Source organism: Fragaria vesca, linkage group LG4, assembly GCF_000184155.1.
Source record: "Fragaria vesca subsp. vesca linkage group LG4, FraVesHawaii_1.0, whole genome shotgun sequence".
In the NCBI taxonomy this organism is placed as follows: domain Eukaryota; kingdom Viridiplantae; phylum Streptophyta; class Magnoliopsida; order Rosales; family Rosaceae; genus Fragaria; species Fragaria vesca.
In genome coordinates this window covers 5,434,500-5,452,050 of record NC_020494.1, presented here as the reverse complement: position 1 = coordinate 5,452,050, position 17,551 = coordinate 5,434,500, and the positions used below count along the sequence as shown (strand labels likewise).

Sequence of the window (17,551 nt, the reverse complement as noted above, 5' to 3'; positions counted from 1 at the left end):
AAAAATTTGTTAAGTTAGAACAAAAATGCTGATAACATGTAAAATCAAAAATCAATCGGAATGGTCTACTCATTTTATTAGAAATATTTTTTATATAAAGGTGGATTACAACGATAATTACACACATATAATAGCGATAATAAATGATAATAATAATATACATAATGACTGATTTCTCATAACTAATTAAGTCATTATATTTTTAATTTACTTTTATCAGTTACTTTAACAAAGACACACGTCAGATATTTTTCCTTCAACATTTAGAAAATTTTAGGGTTGATCGTGTTCAATGTAATTAACATTAGTTGGTTGAGACTCAACTCTCATATAAGCAAAAGGCTCTTCTAGTCTTGCTCATCTAAGTTTGGAATATCACTTTACCTATGTGCAATGGAAATTTAATATAATGTGATGGGTGTTGACTGTTGAGGACGACTAGCTCTTGAATAATTTTAAGACCTTGTAAGATATAGTTATTTGAAGCTTGTCGTCGTGGAAAACTATCCATTTGAGATTGATGTACGTCTATATATACTTGGAAAAATGTCCAACCATTGCTCTGCAGGGTAGAAAGTTGTAGTGTTTTGTGACAGGATTAACAAAAAAAAAACCATGCCTAAATGAACTAGTTTGAAATTGTTTACAAGTCCGGCTGCTTTATATCAACTTCTAAGAGCTGCATTGTGTATGCGCGCAGCATATATGCAATAGACCAAATTCATTGGTCTTGCACTTTGCATATATTGTTCAAAAGTTTACAAACCGTTGTTTAAATGGTGATGTGATTTCAGAACGAAAGAATATCTTCATGCCTTGATCAGTCTTCTATTTTTCACTGTTGATAAGATCCACAGATTGTTAAACTTGCTTGGCATGGGTTTGTGGATCTGTGGAAAGATAGTGGTAGTTTAGACTCATTGTCATAGTGTAGAAGGAATCAAGTGTTCTCCTATCAAGCTGGGAATAGTAGATGCTGAAAGCTTTACGCTTTTCTTCCACAAAATTGTTGCAAAGAAATAAACCGTTACCAACAGTAGCTATTGGCCAAAGAGCCAGAGATATAAAACCGTTAAATAACTAAAAATCTAGATACAACTCAACAACTTTATATAGAATCATGCTCGTTTTTTAACAAGGAGATCATCTCCTACAATTGCTGCATTTACTGAACAATGAGCACTTGTCCTCTGGCATAGAATCATAATCTTCTTCTGGCTCATCCTCTGAAGTAGTGGAAGATATGGATTCTGGAAGAGCAGCAACATCAACACAATCCTCGAGTATTTCATCCTCTGAAGTTGAGGATACAGATTGGGGAAGAGCAGCAACACCACCACAATCCTCCAGTTTTTCATCCTCCGACTTATCGTGTTGGGGCTGAGGCTGGGGGCCGAATAGGGAAGTACTATCATCATCCATGGACTCATTTTTATCAGAAAACAACATAATAGCTTTCTCATTCTTGCACTCATCATTATCAAACAACACAATAGCTTTCTCAGTCTTGTACTCATCATCATCATCAGAGGAAAATAAATCAATAGTTATACCAGACTCGCATGCTCGTTCTTGAATGATTTCCAAAAGCATGCGACGCATTGTGGATTCCAAAGAATTAGTATGAACATACTCACCGATGTTGGGAAACCGGCCGCCACCCTTCAACTTACACAAGAAACCTTGATGCTCCGGCTGTTGCTGCTTTGCTTCATCATCAAGGTAGTACCATTCACACACCACCCTAGCAATTTCCATCACATACAAACCGCAGTCATAGAAATTTTTCTGCTTCGGCATGCATCCCTCTTCTTTAAAACTATCATCTTCCTCATGGATAATTTTACGGTGACCTCTTGGAAAAGTATTCCAATGAGCATCCCTGTCCATATCCCATCTCGAATTAGAATAAGGTCGACGATAATAACCATAAGCACAGTTCGAGTTCATATACTCATCCTGCCTTGAGTCCCTTCCATACCGAAAGGAATTATGAAAATCACGTTGAGAACAAGGAGGGCCATACATATGCCAGGGCATCTCCTCTTCCTCCTCCCCATAAATCCACGGTCGTGCGTAACGATAACCATGCATCCTCTTTTTCTTCTGATTATGTTGCCGCAGCTGGTTTTCATCATTATCAACTCTACCACAACCAGTATTATCTTCACCAACTCTGTTGCTACTAATAGAAACATCCGCATCCGTCATACTAGTAGTATTAGTAGAATCTCCATCGATCATGGTAGAATCTCCATCTCCATCTCCATCTCCATTGACGGGAGGCACTGGACTAGTAGCAGTAGCATCCACATGTACAATATCGACTGTACTAGTCAGGTTAGAGTCCACGTCTACAGTACCAATTGTAGTAGCATTGTTAGAATCTGCGTCTCCAATATTGATTGGATTAGCATCAGTAGAATCCACATTTCCATCAACAATTGTAGCAGCGTTGCTGCTACTCTCATCAGTAGGTGTTGCCACATGTTTCTTCACTGCCCGAAAAAGCTTTTTAGCACAAGAACCATTCGTTCCCAAGCTGTCAGTGCACGAACGTGTTTGATTTTCTGTAGTAAACCAGCAAGCTCCAGTGGCTTCCTCCGTCATTCGCGCCGGCATCTTGGTTATTATTCACAGTAAACATGACAACTTGCTTGCTAGCTACTTGGTTGTTCTCTGCAAATTCTTTGATATGGGAGTCACCCCCCTGCTGCAGAAAGAAGGAGACTGCAGGCGAAACCAGAAGAATGTCATCTCGAAACGACTCGTGCGATTGAAGGAAGACATTAGAAATATGGAGGAAGTAGAATTCGATGATGACGTCGTTTAGAAAACGAGGGCCTTTCAGAGTTTGAATCTCTCGGTTTGTGACCAGGACATTTCCGTACTGCAAGACCTTCTTATTCAGCTCCTCCTCGCTCAACATACCTGCAGCTAGGGTTTAAAGATTGTATTGGGATATTCAGATGTACATAATAATCTCACAGAGAAGAACTAGGTATTTATAAAAACAAAAACCCTAATTGACCAAGGAAATCTAATACTAAATGGATTCAGAAACGTACTAGACCAACATATATATCATCGATTTCAAATCACTATTTACGGAACCTAGAGGAAATTAAAGCTGCAATAGGTGCATAACTAAACGAATAAAGGCTAGTTTCATAACATAAATAGAACAAAGATGGGCGTAGTAACCTTTTACTTTTCTCAATGTTGGGCGTAGTAATCTCAGTAGAACCAAAGATGCGAATTGAAGAGAGCAAACTAGAGTTTGATATGGTTGAACAGTTCAATACGTACAGGTTTTAATAGGTTTTGTTAGGTTTCCCTAACAGAGGAGAGTAGCAGAGATTGATTCCTAGCGCGATTTTGTTTCCTTTTATAATTATATAATTGTATTTCTTTTTAATAGTATAATTATATTTTCAAATAATAGATACACCTTAATTGCCTGATCGATTTATTATTATTTTTTTTCTTAAAATTGCCTTGCCTCTCAAGTATTTTTACTTTACTTCCCTTTAACATAATTACAAATTTCTTGAGGCCCTATACATATTCGGTAATCGATCTCAGTACGCAACGCTCTCTATATAAAGGTCGACCTCGAACAAACCCTAGAAATCCTGAATCGCAAAAATGTTATTCAGAGTCGCAAAGGGCTTGCCTGAAATCCTTGCGAGGCACATTAGCTAAGACCTCTGCCAGTTTCAAAAAAAAGGGCTTGCGTGAAATTTCCAGTGACGCTCTTAATGACACCACTGTTGCAGGACCAACTTACTATCTATACCATATCGTCCCTAGTCTCTTTCAAGTCATGAAATCGGAAATAGCTACGACCCGGTAAGGATTTCTTTATCAATATTCTGATTACACATCTTTTTCTCGATCTTCTGATATTCTTGTTCGTCTTGCAATTTTGGATTACAGTTTTTTTGTTTCTGTTTCAGTAAGTTTTGATCTATTGTAATTTTACAAATAACCACCTGTCCATAGTAATTTCAAAATCCTAAATTATCTTACATTAAGAAGCCAAACAAACAAGCTGATTTGGATTTGAGGTCCCAGAATCCGGAAGTCAATTCTCAGTTTTGTTCCAATCTCTTTGGTGGCCTGTTGCTGTTCTGTGTTCATATATCGATTTCAAATCATGTAGTGTTCAGTTTTGTAACATTACTTTCCGGTTTACTACAGGGCCATGAGAGAATGCAGGGCCATGAGAGAGATGGAACGGTCCGAGTGACATCTAAATAGGTGCAATGCTAATGTAATGTAATGTAAATGTAATGGGCGATGGAGGATGACTATATCTCTTGAATAATTTTAAGACCTTGTTAGTGAGTTATCTATTTATTTGATGCTTCTTGTTGTGGAAACCTATCCATTTGAGATTGATGACCAATATTTGAAATTAAAACTACTTTGCAGCAGCCAGCATGCTTTTGCTGCCTGTTGCTGCCAGGGCATTAAGTAGTACGTATTTTGATTTGATCAACAAGAAGTTAGCCATGCCGAAATGAAATGAAAGATATGCAAAATGAACTAGTTTGAAATTGTTTACCGGTCCAGCCGCTTTATATCAACTCGTAAGAGCTGTATTTTGTGTGCATCATAATGCAGTTGAACAAATTCATTGGTCTTCCACTTGCATTGATCTAAAGTTTACAAACCATTTGTTTAAAAGTTTAAATGGTTGAAGTGATTTCAGCACATCTGACTAACCATTTAGGATGCAAAATAGATATCTTCATGCCTTGATCGATCTTAAGATTTTGACGTGCCTTTGCTGTCTTCGTGTGAATTTAGCAAATCATTAAAAAGTTGAGATAATGTTGGTCTCTGTGTGTGTAGTGCATATCTATGTGCTTTTAGTATGCTGTTGGCTTTGGTTTCTTACTCGATCTGCACTGATTTAAAAAGCTCATCGTGACATTAAGGGCCGCGATTAGGCATTACCACAGGTTGAAAAACTCAGGCTTAATCCTAGCACAATTTAAGATGATATTGACAAGATCATCTCTATTCATATGCAACTGCAGACCCCTCTACAGTGTTCATTATGGTTCCAAAACAGAAAGATAGGAGTAAATATATATATATCATCCTCTAAAAAGCCTGTCTGTACAACGAATATGATTCCTAGTGCAAGTAGGATTAACTTTGGAATATATCATCACAACGTAAAAAAAGGCCCAACCCTAAGTCGTCCAAATATTTAGAGCCATGCCATAAAGTCATGGATAGCGAACCCTAAAATCAGAAAATCAATACCAATTCTGTTATCGTTGTCGCCGGAATCATCATGGCATCGCGGGCGGACGTGATCTTTGGTCTCAAACGCGCCGTTTGCTGGAATCGGGCTTGTTGTGCACTTCAAAAACTTTACACCTTTTGTTGTTGATGAGGCGCTAGAACGGTGGCAAAGTGACAACGAGCGCATACTGTCAGGTTGCACCGACGAGATGACTCAGATGAGAACAAGCCTAGGAGGTTGGTTCTCTCCGAATTTTGTGATCAATATATGTTCGTTTGTTGATTGCAGACGCTAATAGGATATTGATTCTCTACAGTATTTTCTGAAGGACTCATCTTCTGCAGATTTCACCTATAATATAATTAGTTTTTTTTTAAGTCCTCTCTATTTTCATCAAAGAGTTGTCTTTTATTGAATTTTATCAAGTATTTTGAATTTAGGGTGGTTTGTGGAATATAGCATTATGACTAGCTTAGAAATTCTAATACATATTTCTGTTATTCTTTGGGTTTTGTTTGAGAAAGGGAGCAAGGATGGTAAGTTGGTAACAAGTATGTGTATGAAAGTTGCACTCTTATTTGTTGGTCGTATGTTTTGCTTTTGTAGACTAATAGGAGCCTCACTTTTCTCAAGTTTTCGAAAGAGTAGTTTACAGTTTATATGGTGTGGCTTTTAAGTGAGGTTGATTCGATATTTGAGTTAGATCGTTTCTGGTTAGGTTAAATGTTATCAGTCTTTTACACCATCACTTTGGGACACATTTGAAAGGTGTTGCTGAACCATCTTTTCATATTGTCAACATGTATTTTGATTTTAGGTTGGTTTGTGGAATACAAGTATGTGCAGCAAAAGTTGCTTATTACAAATTTGCTGCAAGTTTCTTCTTTAATCAATGAACTGGCCTAGCTTCTCTGTGTACTCTCTTTTTGTTTTCATTTTTTTATATATTCAATTGGTTTTCACTTCCATATTGAACATTCTTAGGTGACATTAACTAAAATTGTCTGGTTTTTGATTGATCTGCCGCCATGGATGTCTAAGGTTCAAAAATGAACCCTATTCACGACCAAGAAGTACTGGCTGGATTCTCTTTCGGGCAGTCCCGGAAAGGAGAAGGAAGGCTGGAATTCCTAATGAATTCTTAGAACTATTTGGAAAATTATGCACTTTTTTTTTTTATAATTTTTATAATTTTTTTTTTTAATGAAAATCTGTAAAATTATGCACATTGAGTATCAGTATTGATAAAATCTATATGCTTACGATATTTATTCTCATGTAAATGATTATTATGATTTTTTTCTACAAATTAAGAACTAATGTATGTAACTCGAAACAAATTACTTTTGAACTTGAAATTGATGTAAAGAGCCGATGGTACTCCGTAGTTGAAGTTTTGTTAGATTTGTCAAACAGCCAATTGGATGATTTGATTACAGAGAAAATATCATAGCCAACTAAAATCCGTAGAAACAAACTTTCATTGCAAGGCAAAACCCATACTGAACAAACGAATATGGATTCAACTATTTAAGCAAACAGTGCTGCAAAGGATACATAACACAGTTTAATGTGCAAGGTCTCATGTGACACCAGAAATGGTAAATCCTACTTACAATCACTCACATATAAGATAAATATATATAGCTCATCAAAAAGTTTTAGACATGGGACTTTTAAGTTGAGAAAATGGTCAATACTAATATACTATACCCACATCAACTAGTCTCCATTGGTCCTTTCCCAAATCAAGGTTACCTATTCTATATTGCCATCATTTTGTTCAGTTTGTTCCATGTTCATGGTCTCTGCATCAATCTCATCGGTACCTGCTTCAGGTTTAGGGGATGCTGCAGTCGGAGGAGGCAATACCTCTGCAACCAGCTCTACTAGCTCGTCAGCATTATCCTCTACGATCTGTGAAACATCAAGAACAAAAACAAATTTTGCAAATAAGTTCACAAGTTTTACAAAGAACTCTCTGAACTTGCAATAGAAAACACCATATCAAGGGTCTTGAAAATATCTAAGGTTCCCTAAACCAGGTCCTTGGCATAAGAAGGAAGACACACTAGGCCATTCTATGGTCATTTTTTGGATGACAGCTAATATATTGGACACTGACAGCCATAGAGTTCACCAAATATCATGTTAGTAAGTGGAAGATAACACTGGTCACTGGACACAAGGTTGATTGTGTTCTGATATCAATGGGTTATACCAATTATGCGAGTGATTTAATAAGTCAAGCCAGGGTCAAGAAATAGAAGAGACAATACTCCACTGATCAGTTTTGAAGTTGTTATAAAGTTATAAACTCTTTTCCCAATCGCAGTGTTAGCACAGTTCCTATTCCACCCACAATGCAGGGCACAAACACACACATTTACAGCAAACAAGTCATGATTAAGCCACACCAGGAGAGATAATACAAGATTATGAATTTAAGGAAAACAAAAACAGAGAAAAATCACATAATGATAAACAGCAGAGTGGGGGTAAAGTACTTCTATCATACCGCATATATTTCAACCACTGAAGCTGGCCTTGTGTTAATAATATTGAGGATCTTATCATTTCCAAGGTCATATTGTCTACACTTCTCCTTGAACTCTTCAACTCTCTCTCTTGTGTGAGTACCAGCAGGAGTATTAACCACATAATCGAAAACCTAAAGACGGAAAATCAACGAGACTTTACTTCTCACTACAATGAATTAAGAATACAATATAGGTGATAAAACAAAATATTTGACAACCTTATACTCAGATGGTTTTACTTTTGCCAGCCGAGCTATATCATTGGTTGAAGCCCCTTTCGATTTTAGGAATTCGAGCACTTCAAAATTGTTAAGTGCTCCAACATCAGTCTTTAGTCTGCAAGAATTTATAGAATTAGAAACTTATAAAACCCTCCCACCAAAAAGTGCTTAAAAGAAAATTCAAGTAAGGCTGAATGCAGTCATTCATAGAACGTGATTAGAAGTAAAGAAAACCAATAGTAAAGAAAACTAAGACATACATCTTCATTTCACCAGGATCTGAGCTTGAGACCAATAACCAACTCTAGCGTAACAGAATGTTCTGATATCCACAATGTCTCAGAACCCTGATGGTCTTTTGTTTTAATCAGTTTTCGCAGTAAAATTAACAGTATACGTAGTAACCAAAATAATGTAATAAATATATGAAAATGTCTTCTAAAGGAAAAGCTAAACATAAATGCCTATCTTGACAAAGATAAGTAAAACTATAGAGACCAAAACAAAAGACCGTTAGAAGGATTCTTGACATAACATAATGAACATTTCACATAAGCAAATAAAAAGACAACTCAGTATGAGCATCACATAAGATCTGAGTTACAATTCTCCACAGGGTAATACACCACTCCATCTGGTCAGAAATACCATAAATAGCAGCTCAAAGGTAACACAGTTGAGGCATGTTAGACATTTATATGTTCAAAAACACTTGATACTCCTCATCTATGACACCTACTAGGATCAAACTCACCAGGTAGGGCTATGGATTAACATGGATCATACACACCATATTGGACTACTCCACATGGATTAATAGACAGCAACAGACTAGTGCACTAACAGTTGTGAGGTGTTTAATCCCAGAGACTCCTCTCTTGTTCCCTGCTTGCCTACCATGGGACTAGACACACCCATTCTACAAGGCACTTAAGGTATATTCTAACCTTTACCCATTTGACTCGACAAGAAGACAACACCATTTTAACGACACAACTACAATAACTGGTGGCTGGTGGGTGAGAAAGTAGATTACAGCAAATTAAAGAACAGGGAAACAATCATTATTTCCTATACGATTTCGTATATGATAAAGTAGTATTTGGTAGCATCAGACCTTCTGTTTTCACAAAAGTACCAAACAAGATAAATAGAACAATATCAGGTGATGAATGTAGAAGAAAATATCCAAGAACAATTTTCCAGGCAGCTCAAAGGTTGAAATTGAACAATAAGTTGCGATGTACGAAAACACAAGCCTTGCATGAGTTCAAGCAGTGACGGATCCAGAATCTGAATGGTGTCTAGGCTAATTATAAGTGCATAGCATTCCACCAAATCAAACAAACAAAAGCAATAGAACAGCTCCAACAATCAAGCTAAGTATTTCTATCGAGCATATAAACAATTAAGTTGCATCAATAGCTTAAGGCCACTGTGCAGTGTCAGAAAGTAGAAACTAAATAAAGTCGTATGATGCCCAAATTAACGGGAAAGGGGATGAAAATAGAAAGTATTATCACCAAATCATAGAAATATAATCTAGTAGGACTAGCTTGAACATCATAATCAAAAACCAGAAATTCAACACCCAGTTACAGAGGAAACCAAAGTAACATCAATTTGGATGTATTGACTTTAGCAAATTCATTCTACAGCCACTGAAGGATCCAGGATCCAAAAAATGGCTAGGATAACTATAAGAGCACAAAAACTCTGCATCTTGTGTATTTGAATGTCATTTTCTTGTACCAAGGGAGGATAGGTGCTGCGAGAATATCTTACTCTCTTGTGAGGAAGCTTGACAGAAGATGCATTTCAAGAGACCACAGCAAACATCATGTTAAACTGGAACCAGACTTCCATTCTCTATAAGCTGATTCAAATTATTCTAGGCATGATGACGATCACGCCTCTTAAGAACAAATAACATGATACTAAGACACCACAAACTAGGATCTGTGAGGGTTGAAAAAGTTTGAGAAATTTGAGAAGATGCAGCTCCTACCAAGATGATATAGGTATTGACAATTGGAGCTCTTGCAAATATATTGCAGATTCTCAAGCATTTTCTGATTCCGTCTGCTAAAAAAACATGGATAAAAGCTTTAGGGCAGCGCCAACACAGTGACCAATATGATATTGCCTGTATGCAAAGTTTCCCAGGTACTCGTTTCAGATTAGTATTCCATACTCAAAGTTAAACCAAACCAAGAAGACCATTAAAAAAAAAAAAAAAAATACCCAAACCGAAAAGGCAATCAATCTCTATGAGTTTCAAAACCAAATGTCAAAGTCCATTCTTTGTACACAGTACACTCATACAGTCTTCTCATGGTCACCATATATTCGTCTACACACGGTCTATATATGTCACACTATGACAGACAGAAAACATACCTCGAGCAATTACACAGTAATCATATTTACACAACACACGCATATAATAGTGGTATATATTCCAACGATCCTCGTGGTAGTAATAGAAATGCTAAGACTGTAATTGAGCTAACCACTAACTATAAAGTATCAAGTTATCAACTCCTCTTTTAAGTGTTGATGTTTTGGTAATTTAGGTGTTCAATAGTTTAAATTTTAGAGACGAGTCATGAGTAACAAGAAGAGGGTCTCCATGAGCATCATGTACAACACAGAAATGCATAATCTGTTCCAGTTAGTTTGAATATTACTTTGAACAACATCCATCAAGTGATCTTAATGCCTAATCAGGGTTGATGTCCTCTGATCCGTTTGTCATTATAGCTCCTACGACCCTTTATGACCCTTTATAGATCTATTGTTCATACCAATATATACACCTACCTTAAGCAACTGCTCTAAGCTTGTGCAACCTTGAACCACAACAAGAAACCTTCGAAGTTCGAATCATGAACTATGAAATTGAGTATAGCTTATTACTGTAGAGGAGCTTACAATAGGCAGTATCAAACCAAGTAAGAAATGGAAAAAGTACGAGTCTGGAAGCACCAATGCTGCCTGTTTCCAGCCTCTATGTAACCGACATGCCCACGTAGAAATAGAAAAGATTATGCCACTCCAAGAAGACTAACATACTATTAAAATGTCTCCCAGGGATTATATTAGATCTATAGTCTACTTTAAGGCTAAAACTCTGTACTAGAGAGACGGTACACAAATTTTATTTTTTTATATTTTTTTTAGCAGAGAACGTCATTTGGTCAGAAAGTAATGTGTCTTAATGTCCAGATTACAGACAACTGGAATCCTAACTGGCAGCTCCCTTTCTCTATATACTGAACAGGGACCAAACGGCCACCCAACACACTTTGAGGTGAATTAAATGAAACAATATAATTGAAGTGTTGTTCTTTGAACACACTTCTGTCTTTCCAGTTTCCAGAATAGGAAATATCACAGCATAAATTGCATAATAAAGGTTAATCAGTGATGGCAATCCACTCAACGCTGTTATCCACAACAGAGAGAACAAAACAAAATTTCCCAACTCCCTTTACACAGTACCTAGTTGTGTGTATGTTCTGTTAGTAATGGGCAGTAATCTCATAAACAGTTAATCACTACTTGCAAGTTAAAATAAAAATAAGGGCCATCCGATGAACTCCCTTTATGTTTTCCTGAGCTGTACCTTCTGAAACTTGACACACTGTACTAACCCTCCTTTCTAGTCCTGATTACCTCATATTCCCAGCCATTCTACTAGTTAGGCTCTGTTAATTAGCACTGCAAAGCTTCTCAATTAATGTCTACTTAACCTAACAACCATACCACATGCGCGCCCACCAAAACTTACATCCAGAAAGCTATTCATCTAATGCTTTTTCTTTCTACCATCAGAGTCAATGCCAAGACGATTCATACCTATTGAAATCTAAAACAGAAGAAGACCTAACAAACTAGCTTTAAACAGTGTACATTCTAAATAAATTACTCTTCAATACTTGAGCCGCAATCTACCACATACAACATTAATGCACTTATCCTTACAATAGATCACAATTACTTTTGATATGAAATATGTGAAGTGCAAACCTTAACATTAAAATAAACGAACAAACATAGGATCTTACTAACACAAAACAAAAGAACACAAGGACGATAAGAAATCTGAAAGCAACTATAACAGTTCCTGAAAATATGTCCAGGCACAACCATAGCTAACAATCAAAAGCAATCTCACAATAAAACAAAACAATAAAAAAAGCATTATAATCAAAGTAAGTAAAACAAAGATCCTCATCAAAGAGTGATAATTCTCTTAACAGAACATTGTTCTCTATGATTAGATTGCTGATCTAACTGTTATATGACACACTAATCCTTCAAATGAAGGCAAACCCCCCAAAGTCCAAACAAAATGGCATCATCGTCCATGCCATTCAAAACATGAAAAAAATGACAACTTACTTCAAAAGAAATTACCTCTTGAGTTTACACTAGAGTGAAAGTAAAGACCATAAGTGGCTGGTACAAGACTTGCACAGTCCCATATATAGCAGCTCAAAAGTAATGCAGTTGTTAAACATTTACACTTGAGACTCCTCATCTACGATACCTACTAGGATCAAACTCACCAGGTGGGGCTATGGATTAACACGGATCATACACACCATGCTGGACTACTGCACATGCATATTTAATAGACAGCAACAGACTAGTGCACTAACTGTTGTGAGGTGTTTCACCCCAGAGATTGTTTCCTGCTTACTTACCATGGGATTAGACACATCCATTCTACAAGGGATTCAAGGAATTATAACCTTTACCCATTTGACTCCACACGAAGCAAAACCATTTTTACGACAAAAACTACCATCACTGGTGGCCAGTGGGTGAGAAAGTAGATTAAAACAAATTAAAGAACACAGAAACAATCATTATCTCCTATACGATTTTGTATATGATAAAGTAGTATTTGGTAGCATCAAACCTTCTGTTTTCACAAAAGAACAAAACAAGATATATAGAACAAATCAGGTGATGAATGTAGAAGAAAATTTCCGAGAACCCTTTTTTCGGTCAGATCAAAGGGTGAAATTGAACATAAGTTTTGCGATGTAGGAAAACACAAGGCTTGCATGAGTTCAAGCAGTGAAATCTGAATAGTTTCTAGGCTTATTATAAGTGGATAAAATTCACCAAATCAAACGAACAAAAGCAATAGATCAGCTCAAATAATCAAGCTGAGTGTTTCTATCAAGCATATAAACAATTAAGTTGAACATCATAATTAAAAAGACGAAATTCAACGCCCAGTTACAGAGGAAACCAAAACAACATCAATTTGGATGTATTGACTTTAGCAAATTCATTCTACAGCCAGTGACGGATCTAGGATCCGAAAATGGCTAGGCTAAATATAAGAGCACAAAAACTTTGCACCTAGTGTATTTGAATGTCATTTTCTTGTACCAAGGGATAGGTGCTGCGAGAATATCTTACTCTTTTGAGAGGAAGCTTGACAGAAGATGCATTTGATGTATAATGTGACTTGAATTTTATGTTTTGCGTCTTCACAGTATAGCAGACCTTCGTCATCAATATCTATGACTTAACCATAAGTAGTTTGCATTTCGAGAGACCACAGCATACATTTTAAACTGGAACCAGACTTCATTCTCTATAACTTGCTCTAGATAATATTGATGGGAGGATAAACCTTATTACCACGCATCCCGGCCTACTTCTGGATTTGAGTGAGTGAACCACAACAGAAATTCATGGAATGCTCTCTCAGTTTAACCCAAAATCATTGAAAAGTACTAGGTTCAATATGTTTGGGTGACAAACTAAAGTTTTTGAAGCTTAAAAAACAGTTGAAATAAATTAGACTACAAACTCAGATTCAAGCCAATACTACAAAATGAGGAGTTAGACTAAACTTACTTGATTAACTATCACATCATATATCTGCCCATATCTGGAACCTAATCTAAAACCCTTGGAAAATATATAGCAGCGGTACACTTAGACTGGGGGACGCAACTGATATGTATGTCTGCTTCTCTATCCAAACAAATAATCGTTTCCACCAGGATGTCACCATGGCAAATCAACCTTGGTTGTGGTTTTCCTTCAAATGCCACTGCAAGGCTCGGCTCAAAGATAGTGTAGTCAAGTCTAAGACCTGGGGTGATATTAGCTTTACGAATCACCAATTCTAAGACAAACCTCAGCTAATTCAAAGTATCTCTCTGGACTAAATATTGATTTAGTGCAGCTACCATGCTTGGTGTATTTTTTATTCCAAAACTAGTTATTAGTTATAAGCTTTGTGTATTGCAAAAAAGACACAAATTGGAAATACAATAAGAACATAAGCAACTAATTAGGAGTATTGCAGAGAGTTTCTTGTATTGCAGAGCCTAAAAACTCGCAGCATATCAATTCAGATTAGCTAGTCAAGCTTTAATTACATGCATATATCTTTCAGCATTAAGGAAAATTGGAAAAATACACAGAAAGTTACATCAAACTTTCAACCAAAGCAGTTAAATCAATCAATTCTTGAACAATATCTCATGTTCAATAAACCATCTGGGGATGGCATTCATTCTGTAAGTTCAATGTTCTGTTCACTAAATCCCCATCTACTGAAGGGGACACAGACTAATCCACTACACAATTCCAGATTGAATCCACTATAATGTTCTCATAATCTAATACTATGATTGCAGAGAGAATAGAATAAACAAGACAATTATATTCAATACCCAGATTGCAGAGACGATTTATTATAAGACATTAGAAATTCAGAGAAAAAGGATATAGAGGAATACCTCTCTGTGAATGTAGAAACGTGGGTTGACTTGGAACGGAGATCAGAGAGCTAAAGCTCAAGAGTTTAGTGGTGGCGCTGGAGACTGCCGAGCAAAGCTTAAGACTTTGTTTCTTGTTGGGTCTGATAAATTTCGTTCCAGGGTTTATTTATATATAGGTTTAGTAAAAGCCAACACAACTAGCCGCTTCTGATTTTGAATCCGTGTCTGATAAAATGTTTTGTGTATGACAAGGTGTGCAATAGAGGTTAATGAAACACAGCTATATTACATGTGTATCAACTACATTTTGTGAAAGAAAGAAATCAAGTACATAGCTTCTCTGACATAATTTAAAACCGTTCGAGTTTTTTTTTTCACAATAGGAATTCAACACTTTGAAGCTCAATTGGTGCAGCATCATACCCTGCTTCACTTATAGCCATTAGTTCATTGCTATCCCCTCCCAAATAGGCTTTAATGAAAGCAACCACAACTCCTCCAACAAATTTTCTCATGGGTTCCCTAGACTTGCCATTTTTGCACAAACAATATGTAGCCTTCCCTCTAACCCCCTTTGTCTCATCATCAAGCATATCAAGATGCCCGTAGTCCTTGGCCACAAAGTAACAAGCCGGTTTTCGGCATTCATTGAAGAAGTCCTCATGGTTTACACCCTTTGGAGCACAAGCAGGGAATAGAGGGTTTCTCTTCACTTCACCCAAACCAGTACCAATCACCATTACTGCCATGCCTTCAAGATCGAAAGAATGAGGGACATAGGTTAGTACTGGTGGAGGGGTCTGTTTTCCCTTGTCCATTCCATCAACTGGGTCTATGCCTATTAAGGCTGAAAATTTCAAGCTAGTAGTGATGCCTTCTTTCCCTAATGCTAGTGCAAAAGAAACTTTGCCTCCTCGACTATGCCCGGCGAGTGCTAGCTTGTTTAGATTTGCATGAACATGCGGTGGAAGCAAGGATTGAAGTCCTTCTGATAACCAGTTTGTTATTGCAGCTGTGGACTTGATCTCATCACTTGTATCTGATCCAGCTATTGTATACAACTGTTGGAGCACAAAGAGTATTTACTTAATTATCAGTGACCATTTTTGGTCTAAGAATATTGCTACATGTAACATCACAATCTGAACACAGCCCTTCTAGCTAGAATGTAAAAAGGACAAAGGAAACATGGAGGTTTCTGGACTTGTATGACCGCAGACTAAAAGGACAGTATTTAGAGCCAAGCATTTCTCACAAGGAATATTGAGCCACTTGGTTCTTTTCTGTTCATACAACACCAACTGAACTTGTCCGAATGTTAATTCTGCTTCCAATAATTTTTGTTAGTTGAAAGGGAAAGCATATTATTCACATAATTTGCTTCTTGTAGGTGTTATCTTAAAGCTTCAAGCTATCTTGGAGAGTAAGGCTTTTCATTAAGAAGTGAGGGTGACTTGAAGGAAACCAACATATGAAATCTGTCTTCATGTATTAACATGTAGTTAGACAAAACGGAGGACACTCTAAAACTTAGGCAAAGAAATAAATAAATACAGACATATATTAACATGTGCATATTGAACCTCATAACCCAACAAAGAAGTGAGGAATGAGGATGGAGGTTTCGAATTTAATTAGTTAGGCATTTCTGGTAACCAGGTTCATAAGCTTTAATAAATATTCAACAATCACTCGGCTCCAAAAGCTTAAATTGTTAGAGGATGATGAACCGGTACCGACAATGTCAATTAACAGCGAATAACAAATAATGATGTAAACTCGATCTGTAAGCGAATATATAATTGGCAAGACAAAAATATGCCAAATGGATAAAGCTAATCATGTCTGACTGAAACAACAAACCTGTACAGAATTGTGAAGTGTTCATATCATTAAGTTTTGAGAGAGAGAGAGAGAGAGAGAGAGTAGTACTCGCCTGGAGGGGAAATGACGATGAAGCCATGAGAGGCGATGTGTTGGATAAGCTGAGAGTAGAAAGAGTTGGAGAGAAGAAAACCATGGAGGAGGAGCAGCACTGGGAACTCTCCAGCTTCGCAAGGCAAGCCAATCAAAAGCTGCTTCGGAGGCCGAAGCGAAACAGTTGAAGAAGACTTGGTGCTGCAGCATCCACTACTAGTCTCTGCTGCATCAACTGTTTGGAACTCTACCCTGTACTTTCCAAGCTCAAAAACGTTTGAACAAGATGAAGTAGACATGACTGGAATTGGAGCATAATAAATATCAAAGCAAGTGGCATTTATAGCCTCACTTGTGAGTCTGTGACAGAGAGAACGTTTGTCTTAGATATTTTCGTGGCAAATCATGATATGGATTCAGTTTCAAGGCCTAACATATTGTCAGTGACATTCAACTACCTTGCCATAGTTGGATGGATATTCATACCCAAAAGCTCTCTACTGCTGGCGGTATGGCCATTCATGTCCTCCAGGTTCACAAAGAGAACGTCACCAAGTAATTACTCTTCATGTCCTCAAGCATTCATTAAAAAAAGAGTAAATTACATATAAGTAACAAACCAAATTTCAAAAAATAATAAACCCACTTGTTAAAATATTTAAACAAATTAGAACACATAACTTGGACCCATCATAAAAATGAAACGGACATGCCCCAATATTTTGGATGAAGCGACAAAAATACCATTTTTTAAAAAGAACTACAAGATTGCCACTCAGATCAGATCTGATCTTTAACCACACAACACAAACCTACCTCTCTCTCTCTCTCTCTCCTCCCCTCCCCCCC

General features: G+C 36.9%; 2 protein-coding genes across 2 annotated transcripts; both read right to left on the bottom strand.

Annotated features, from left to right (window-relative positions):
• Positions 1-6,680: 6,680 nt before the first annotated feature.
• On the bottom strand, positions 6,681-14,930 carry LOC101295614. Its single transcript, XM_004296524.1, has 5 exons — positions 14,804-14,930; positions 8,285-8,379; positions 8,022-8,139; positions 7,782-7,934; positions 6,681-7,180 (listed from the first exon to the last, which is right to left on the bottom strand). Exons 2-5 carry the CDS (start codon positions 8,290-8,292, stop codon positions 7,022-7,024), a joined length of 438 nt encoding a protein of 145 aa, XP_004296572.1. The 5' UTR covers positions 8,293-8,379; positions 14,804-14,930; the 3' UTR covers positions 6,681-7,021.
• A 229-nt stretch (positions 14,931-15,159) lies between these two features.
• On the bottom strand, positions 15,160-17,001 carry LOC101295322 (chlorophyllase-2, chloroplastic-like). The gene is made up of 2 exons (XM_004296523.1): positions 16,727-17,001; positions 15,160-15,850 (listed from the first exon to the last, which is right to left on the bottom strand). Exons 1-2 carry the CDS (start codon positions 16,999-17,001, stop codon positions 15,160-15,162), a joined length of 966 nt encoding a protein of 321 aa, XP_004296571.1.
• Between the last annotated feature and the right edge of the window lie 550 nt (positions 17,002-17,551).